Source organism: Psammomys obesus, unplaced genomic scaffold, assembly GCF_907164565.1.
Source record: "Psammomys obesus unplaced genomic scaffold, mPsaObe1.curated_primary_1811, whole genome shotgun sequence".
NCBI lineage: Eukaryota > Metazoa > Chordata > Mammalia > Rodentia > Muridae > Psammomys > Psammomys obesus.
The window spans coordinates 59,453,387-59,462,998 of NW_026591086.1; the positions used below are offsets into that span (position 1 = coordinate 59,453,387).

The 9,612-nt window shown below is 51.7% G+C and overlaps 1 protein-coding gene across 1 annotated transcript in view; it reads right to left on the minus strand.

Annotated features, from left to right (window-relative positions):
• Positions 1-3,169: 3,169 nt before the first annotated feature.
• The window catches only part of Zic5 (Zic family member 5), a 17,352-nt gene continuing 10,909 nt past the window's right edge, over positions 3,170-9,612 (minus strand). The window contains exons 2-3 of the mRNA XM_055609595.1: positions 9,185-9,608; positions 3,170-5,893 (exon numbers count right to left, since the gene is read on the minus strand). Coding sequence (XP_055465570.1) covers positions 5,454-5,893; positions 9,185-9,608 — 864 coding nt within the window. The 3' untranslated portion in view covers positions 3,170-5,453. The remainder of the gene's footprint in view (positions 5,894-9,184; positions 9,609-9,612) is intronic.

Genomic DNA, 9,612 nt, shown 5'->3' on the forward strand with positions numbered 1-9,612 from the left:
TAAGACAAACGAGTCGCCTTTTGAATGAAATCCCCCCGCGATCCTTGAAAACGGAGTTTAAATGTCACCTCCGCCTTTCTAATGGGCACAGGGCTGGAGGCGATCCTTCAAAGCGCCCGAGTGATAAACGACCCTTATTAAATATGGCCCGGGCTGCTGGGAAAGTGGGGCGCTGGGCCCGCGCGCCCGAGAGCGCCCCTGGCTGGAGGGCCCGGGAGCCGCAGGAGGGGCCGGAGCCGCCGAGGAGCGCGGGTGAGGGGCCTGGCTGTAAGGCCACTTCTTATCTGCCGCCCCCAACGCGCCCGCGAGCCCCCAGCCCCGGCCTGAAAGGTCGGTGCGCCCCCCTCCCCCGACTTCTTTTTGTCGATGGCCCAGTGGCGTCTGCAAGTCTGAGCTGCAAAGTTACTGATTTGCAGGCCGCACGTTAAGGCAGCCCATGTAAGTAATTTCTCCGGGCACCCCGGCAAAGGAGAACAAATCGCTGACAAAGGCGGGCGCTCTCGATTCAGCGGCGTCGTTAGGGCAACCCTGGAATATCCCTCTCACAATAAGTTCCACTTCAAAGCGTTCCTCATTGAGCGGTGACTGTTCGCACTTTTATTAAGTCCGGGCTTTTTCACTCCGAGGAATCATCTGTTTGGTTATTTTTCATCGTGTTTATTTTTCACTATTCACGCAGTACTTGTATTAAATAAACAAAGAACAATTGCTCTGCAAATAAAAGTGCGTAGGTGGGGAGAGAAGGAAGAGGTAGTGGGGACCGGGCGCCCCGGCCCCTTTCCCTGCTCTGCCGTCACTGCCCCACCCCCACCGGGCTTTCTCCCCTTCCCTCATTCTTCCTCCTCTCTTTCAAGCCGGGAGGCTCTATCGGGAAACCCTCATCAAGCAGAAAGCTCACACGGACGCTATGAGCGTGCATATCCTAGGTTTATAATCTTCGCGTGCACTTCTGAGGAGGTGAGAGCTGACTAAACTACCTGGCCATGAAAGCAAGGGCCACTGCAACTGTATCCTAACCGAGTGCCTCAGATTGCCTGGACTCTCCTGGCCCTGCCCATTGCCATAGCAATTCTGGCGCTCTGTGTGGATATGCCATAAAAAACACTAGTTTGAATATCAAAGAACACGCCTTTGAACTGCTCCCTGCTTGCGTGGCGCGTGAGTGGGTGCCCTGGGGTGTCCCTGCGTGGGGGTGGGGTCGCTAAGAGGGGGGGAAGTGTGCTGGCCACCCCAGGGTGCTCGCCCTGTGATTCTGCTCTCCCCTGCCGGGCTTGGAAGGCTCCTGAGGTCACGGGTGGTGTTTGGGCAAAGCGCTGGCAGATGGCAGGGAGGAAGTGCCGGGACTGGAAGGCTGGATCTCAAGCCCGCACGGTTCCGCTTGCCTTGCGATCACTTTCGTTTTCCGTGATTTCAGGTGACCACTTGGGTCACCCGATGACCTGATGAAATGCATTCATCTCTCCTCTCAACCTCCTCTAACCAAACCGCCGGAAGCGGTCAGTGGGGGCAGCATCCCTTGAGTCCCAGCCCCGATGGAGATGACTCAGAAAAGCACACGTCTTCCGAAGTTTCCACAAGATGAGACACCTGCGTTAGGAGGCAGGTCCGGCTGCAAGGCCTTCAGGCCCCGGGGCACTCGTGTGGCCACCTCCAACTCAGGAGAACACAATTCCCACCCTGAAGCTCTCTCTAAGTGCCCGAGGCTCTCCTAGCATCGTTTCACCAAAGAACATTTGAATAGGAGAAACATATAAACGAGCAGGAACCGTGTGTTTGAAGAGCCTCCTGGCCTGGAAAACAAAGGTAGCCGATTTAGTGTTTGCAAAGGCCACGTTTTTGCAGAGGGAAGATGAAGTCTTTGATGATGGCCAACTTAGTGTCAATAAGTGGCTTTCTCTGAGACATATTCAGACGGGAGCTTCTTGCTTGCCAATTGCCATAGAAATCTTAACACACCATGAAGAGTGTCCAAGCGCCAAGCCTTCCGTTCTGGACTAAATTACTTTGAAGTGGCTCAGGACGAGAGTGGTCAATTTTAACTCTATAGACTGGACAGAGGATGCTGGGAGCGGGAGATTGTGCGTTTTAAAGCAGAAAATAAGAAGGGGAAACGTGTTTTATACACTCTATACAAGCTCCTGCTCATTGTCAGACATCTTTTATCTTTTCTATCTCCCATGAATGATTCATGTCTTGGTGGCTTTGTGTCACCCTTCTTTTCACAAGAAACTTCATTAGAGAGCTGTAAGTTTTCCCATTGATTGAAGCCCTCATTTACGAGTGTTTTTCTCCTTCGTGTGCTGGTTATTGTCATCAGGCTTAAAACAACTCTTGGCAACCTGTTTCACCTTTACTGCATTTAACAGACCTGACTTTGAAAAGCCACTATAACCTTTTGGAGAAATGCTTATTGATGTGACTAGTGATTGTTTTTTAAATGCTTGCCTTTTATCCGTTTTGTAGTGGCGAACATAAAAACAAGTAAACAGCTAGGCTTGCTAACATGCATAGCCAAACACACCGATCTGAGCAACAGGAATATTTTGTTACCATGCAAGAATTGTTAAATACCTACCCCAAAATCCTGAGCTTAATTTACACTCTCAACATAAACAAAAATCGTAACTTGGCTCCACCCCCACCATGACCTGCTGTGCTGCCCACTAATCAAGTTTATGTTACAGCAGTTCGGTTTCCCTCACTTTATGTTCAGTGACTAGTCACAAGCACATCACTAACTTTAATGGAAGGAACTGGCTCTGGGATTTGTGTAACTGTACTTGCAACCTGCAGGAATTTGTTTTTACACACATTTCTCGACTTTCTAGATCGGTGGTTCTCAACCTGCGCGTCCTGGCAGGAGGGCACTGTCGAGTGACCTTTTCACAGGGGTCACCTAAGACCATTAGAAAACAGACATGTACAACTCCTAACAGCAGCAGAATGGCACTTATGAGGTAGTAACAAAATAACATGGCTGCGGGTCACCACGAGAGGAAGTTGTATGAGAGGGCTGCAGCGTTAGGAAGGCTGAGACCCACTGCTCCAGGCCGTGCCCCTCCCCCTTGCTTTGGGAGCGGAGGCTAGAGGGAAGTGTAGTCAGTGTTCACTACTTTGCAGCTGTTCTGCTTTAGAAGAACAGAGGATGCCACTGGGTAAAAGTAGCAGTGCATAGGAAGAATGCCTTTATTACATTTGCCCACCATCATTCTTGCCTGTTTCTAACGGAGGTACACATTTCAAGGTTTCATTTTCAGTGTATCAGGAACCAATAAATCTGTGGCATTAACCTATGCATGGCAAAATACATAAAATACATATTCCTTTGTTTCATAATAAATAAACCTGTAGCATGATAAAGAATAGTGCAAACTACCATTGAAAAAGTTGTATAAATAAAACAACTCATTATACATCAGGAATATTTTGTTCTAACAAGTTTACAGTACATAAATTATCCCACTCAAGTTCATACCTTACCTTTTCTATTTGAAAGGACTTAGAAAGTGAATATCAGGAAAAGTCAAACTTTTTAAGTGTAGAATTATTTTATATTCAAGTTGTAGGTCTTTCTCTCTGTAAAGGAGGGTTTGCATGTTTCCTGTTCACTGTAAGAATCTGAAGACAACACTGAAGGGCATCCACCAACAGCACCATGCACCGTACTATCTCTACAAACTACCCATAATCTCACCAACGTGAGGCAAAGGCATGCAGGAAGAGCGTCAAGGTTTCACGTTACCTTGTCCATTCAAGTAAGCTCAAAAATATAGTTTCTATTTTCCCACTTTCCTTCTTTTTTCTTAAATAAACCATGGATCATAAATGACAATCTTTCACCAAAATGTATAATATATTTCTTTGGTGTGCTTTGAACTCTTCCAGAAAAAGGATCTCTAAAAATAAATTAATTAAAAACTGTACAAATAAAACTATTCACAGACAAGTTATTAACAATGACAAGACTACATCAACCACTCACAGCACACAAAACAAATTTCTACAAATAATGGGGGTGTCTTCAGGGTCTCTGAGGATAAATGAGTACCTTAGTACATGTGTGATGTTTTTGATGGGCTACAGTTTGCACAGGAGATGTGTTGTGCCAACTGAACATAAATTAAGAGTTATTGTCCTGGGTCCTTGACCCTTTGCATCCTGCTCTGGCAAAGGTCACACATTCAGTGTTTGGTGGCAACTATAAACCTTTTAAAAATTTTATCATGTATAGCAACTCCTCCTCTTATAGTGTAAATCATATACTTTACACTGTCATTTTCAGATGACATGTCACAGATGAAGGAAAATTCACTAAAAACAAAGACATTTTTAAAAAAAGGTTGATAAAGTAGCACAAATGAGGAGCTGGCCTAAGCTTTGAAAACGGTCCGGATGGCACCCCGACACCTCAGACCTCCCTGTGCGTGCTGGTGTCCTGAAGACCTTGTGGTCAAAAATACAACTTCCTACCAGCCCTCAAGTTTGGGCACAGCAAGGAGGCATCTGAAATCCCCAATTTAAAATCAAAACAACACGACCCAGCAGAGGAAAAAGAAAGCACTTGAATTCCTTCTAGTTTATAAAAGATCAGTTGCCCAGTTTTCTGTCTCAGCAGCTCCTCTACCTAGTCACAGTAGCACGGCTTATGGAGCTGTGTGGAGGTGGCCGCACTCCGCTGGCTGTTCCGTTGTTTTTAAACCACACAAGGAAAGACACTGAAGGAACAATCCTGTATAAAAATAGCATGTCACGGTGAGGGCAATAAGAAAAGCATAGGAATTAAAATGATATTAGAAACCAAAGTTTCGTTTGTTTGTTATACAAAACCTTTTAGACACAGGCACAGTCCAGGATCTGTTGTCAGTGCAGAAAGTGTGTTTTACAATCAAGAGGCTCAAAAAGCAGCCCTCATGCCAGTGCCTGAGGCATCCGGAGGCACTCCAGGACACACAGAGGCCTGGCTGCTGTGCTAACCTCTGACCTAATACTGGACACATAGGCATGCGTGCGCACATGCGTGTGCACATACATTGGACTGGCAGTGCATGTCTCAATCCCTTCCCTCATTTTCCTTGACAGACTCGGCCTCCAGGCGGCCCCCTGCAACGGACAAGCTCAGCTTGGCTGTTTGTTATTTGCTGTTACTGCCGGAAACTGAGCCCAGGGCCTCATGCACACAGGGCAGGTGCTCTACCACTGAGCTACGCCCCTCCTCCTCTTCTGTTTTATTTATTTATTTTTGTTTTTGTTTTTGTTTCTTTTTAGGAGAAAGAGGAAAGGAAAAACAAAACCCCAACCAAATATCTTAATTAAATTACTCAAATGTACAAACACCATAGGGTTTCATACTGAATAAATAGGACTACCGGGAGCCGGTGGGAGCCTGAGCCAGTTTGTCTCAGGTTAGGGTGCAGTCAGAGGGTCCCGGCTCCCTGTCTCACGCAGTGGTGGTTCTAATGGAGCGTCCGCACGACTTCAGGGGCCCCGTACACTTCCTCGTCTTCAGACTCGGAGGTGGTCCCATTGCTGGAGGGCGTGTGGAGGTGGCCAGGGGCCCCGCTGGCCTGGCAAACATACCACTCGTTGAGGTTGGTGACCTGAGGGGACAGCGTGCTGGAGCGGCTCCTGGCTGTGTCCAGCACGGGGGACAGGCTGTCGCCACCTGGGGTCCCCATGGAGTAGCCGAGGGCTCCCGGGGAGGGAGGGGGCGACTTGCAGTGTATCTTCATGTGCTTCCGCAGGGAGCTGGGGTGAGTGTAGGACTTGTCGCAGCCCCGGATCTTACAGTAGTAGGGCTTGTCGCTGGTATGGACGTGGGAGTGTTTCTTCCGATCACTGCTGTTGGCAAACTTCCTGTCACAGCCATCGAATTCACATTTGAAAGGCTTTTCCCCTGTAACAAAACACAGGAAAGGTGAACAATGGCCTTCCAGGCCTCTCACTGGAAGAAGCCGTGAACAGAACTAGGGGCCCATCTCCCCTGCTCCTAATGGGCAACTTGGGTTGTGAGGGACCAGATGTCAGTAGAGAGCTCAGAGTGACAGCTGAGGACCAGGATGTGCCACCAGGACCTCCACGCTAATCCCACCCCCACCAGGTCAGAACCAGAAAAATGCAACTGGGCCATTTTCCCTGTGAAATACATATAAACGAAACCGAGTTTCCACAACCACGAGTGCAGAGCGAGAACGGAGGAGGTCCAAACATGGACGTGCACACTAAGCTCACAGGGAGACGACAGTGGTTTTTGTCTGAGAACCTTCCTAGATGTCACTTACGGGGAAAGAAAGAGGAAAAGCCAAACACTCCACTCTTAGAGATGAAGACACCTGTGAAACACGACCCCACCTTGAGAGTCCACAGGGCTGGCTGGGCGGAAGGCAGGCCACCGGCAGCCCGCCAACATCCCCACGACCCCGAGGGACAAGAGGGGGTGCAAGCTCTGCAGAACAGAGCAGAGTGGACACAACAGACACCACAGCCTCAGCAGCCCACCCTCGGCCCGAGGAAAGTTCCTCCGACGGCCTCCTCACCCCTGACAGTCAGAACCACTGCAACTAGGGGAATTCAGCCACATCACTTTGGTTTATAAACAAGAAGACAACAGGTTAGAGTCTGAGTTTTCCCTCTCAGCATCTATAAGCTTGATGTATTCAGGTCCCGAACGGAACAAGTCACCCCACAATACTGTTTGATACTAATTTTTTGTTGTTCCATTGTAAGGATTAAAAAAGAAAAAAAAAACAAAACCTGCAGCTGCTCAGACACCGGACACAGGGCAACATTCTTTGTTTCGGACAATGTTTCAAAAAAGACAACAGTAATACATTTCTGTGGTTAATTCTTATTTTTTCTATACAAATATTTCAATGGAGTCTTTTTCCCTTTCATATTTCGTCAGCGTTAACTGCTCCAGTGCCAGAGTATGAGAACAAGACTGAAAGTACTTGAATGCCTGAAATATCACTTTCCCTAACTGGAAACACTGCTTAAAAATGAAATGAGTTGTTCTTGAAATGTACTTCCTACACTAACCTATGACTGGACACAAGTCACAATGATAATCATATCTGTGCAAATTCTCTACAGATGGGATGAAATAAAACAAAACTAACTCCTTCCTACCAGAATATGGATGTCAGGATTTCTGTGTTACCCTGTAGGTTCAAGGTAAGCCTCTTTAACATAGTATATTATGTCCTGCATAATTCATAAAAAACATGTATTATTATGTATTTATACATACAACAGCACTTCAGTATAGAGGCTTACATGGCTTTATGCGTGCTAAGTCAATGCACTGCACTTCAAACTTGTGTTTCTGGGCAGCTTACCTATCTTGGGTTGGAAGAGGAAGAAGATGGAGAGTGGAAGGCAAGGCAATAAGGGGCAGCGGTGGGCAAGAAAACAAGCTAGACAGAACTGAACAGCACCCTCTGTCTCGAGGCCCGGCAAGGCCTATCGGGAAGGCTGGGTGACCGCAGTGTTCATGCTGCAGACACCGACAGAACTGAACTATACGCACAGTTTCGGAGACTTAATGCTTGTAAGAAAGAGCCGTGTGGATATCGCATAGATCTGGCCAACTCCTCTGACACCAGCCAGACGCAGGTTATAAACGCAGCTGAGGGCACGTGGGTCAGGAAGCAGGCCCTCGGGAGTGGCCTGGGGATTAGCCCTTTGATCCATCTGCTCTGGGATCCTAGATAACCCCACAAAGGGAAGGCAGTACTTCAGGGAGGGGAGGAAGTAGAGCGGCCTCTCTCTGGACACAATGGCTCAGAAAGGCCCGGCACAGCCAAACACTAAGCTCGCTAGGAACCGAATCCGGGGTGCCAGCACCTCTCTCCAGGGGCACCCCACAAGCTCCACCTGGAAGGCCCACTCAGCCTCTGGGAGTGGGAACAGGAAATGTAACCGTCCCCGATGCGTGGAACCAGAAAGAAAATCCTGCACTGGCTGCCACGGATGGGGTCAGAGGGCAACCTGTCCTGTGGGAACCCAAAGGCCACGAGGCGAGCCGGCTAGTTTCTCCCTGGTCGGCTGCCAGGGAGCCTCCAGGGTAAGGCCCACTCTTCTCCCGAGGCCGGGGCCGTGGAGGGGGCCCAGAGCCTGCCGCACTGCCTTTGAGGGTCCCCCGGCCCGGCTGAGCAGAGCCTGCGGCTGGCTGAGCCCTTGCGCGTTTCTACGAGGCTGTCCAGGGAAGTTTCCATTTGGAAAAGTCATTAAGAAGAATTGATCCGGGTTAGGGAAGGGAGGACGCCTCGAAGGGAAACGTACTTCTGGCTGGTCTTATCACTCTGTGGGCTCCCGGGCCACCGGGGGGCCTGCAAGGTGTAGGTCCCCAGGAGCTAGGCCCGGGGCCGCAGGAACCAGGCTGCTCTCTTAAAGACCTCGGCCGGGGGGGCCCGCGGAGGGGCCTGCGTCTGCCGCCCTGATGCGCCGATAAATCAGTCAAGTGACTGTTGGATGTAAACTCAGGTGACCTAAGGGTCCTCGGAAGAGCAATATCGTGTCTCGTATAAATGTAGGCGTAGTCGCGCTCCACGGCGCTTTAGCCCGGCGCGGTTTTGATTCTCCAGGGCCAAAGCACCGCCGGGGCTCGACCTGCACCTCCAGGTCTCAGCGCCCCCTCGGCAGGGCCACGGAGGGTGATGCGTGCGTGCGCGTGTGGTCCAGTGGGAGGAGGATCCTCCCGGCGTTAGTTCTCTCCCAGTCCCAGACGGGCAGGCCTTACCGACTCGGGGAGGGCATCCTCACTGGTCTAGAACCTTCCCCTGAAGGGCAGAGGCCGGCTTCTCCAGGGCCCGGCACTCGGCGGTAGGCGCCCTCGGGGCTGGAGTCGGTGCTGGAGGGTATGTAAATCAAGGGTTGAGGCCGCCGTGCCCGGGAGGTCGCGGGGTCCCAGGAGCGCACCAGGTCAGGGCTGTGTGAACTAGCGTGACCCGCGCGCCCGCGAAGGTGGACGGGAGCGAGCGGCGGCGCTGGTGTGAACGGCGCGAGGCCCCGAGCCTCCCACCGCCTGGGGTCCCGCGCGCCGCTCCCACGAGGCCCGCGTCCCGAGGCGGGGTGGCACCGGGCGTCCCCCCAGCCCCTTGCCTGCGCGCGCCCTCGGCTCACTTGTTCGCGGGGGGGGGGGGGGGGGGGCGCCACATGTGCGGGCGCCGCGCGGGCCGACACCCACCTGTATGAGTGCGCTTGTGGATCTTGAGGTTCTCGGAGCGCGCGAACACCTTGCCGCAGCCCGGGAACGGGCAGGGGAAGGGCTTCTCGCCCGTGTGCACGCGGATGTGGTTGATGAGCTTGTACTTGGCCTTGAAGGGCTTGCCCTCGCGCGGACAGTCCTCCCAGAAGCAGACGTGGCTGCTCTGCTCCGGGCCGCCCACGTGCTCCACCGTGACGTGGGTCACCAGCTCGTGCATGGTGCCGAAGGTCTTGGAGCAGGGCCGGGCGGCGGGCGGCGGCGCGGCCGGCGGCTCGGGCTGCAGCCACTGGCAGAGGAGCTCCCGCTTGATTGGCTGCCGCATGTAGCGCAGGAAGGCCGCGGGCGCGCCGGGGAGGCGCGGGGGGCGCGGCGCGGCCGGGGGCGCCGGGGGCGGCGCGTGCGGCTGC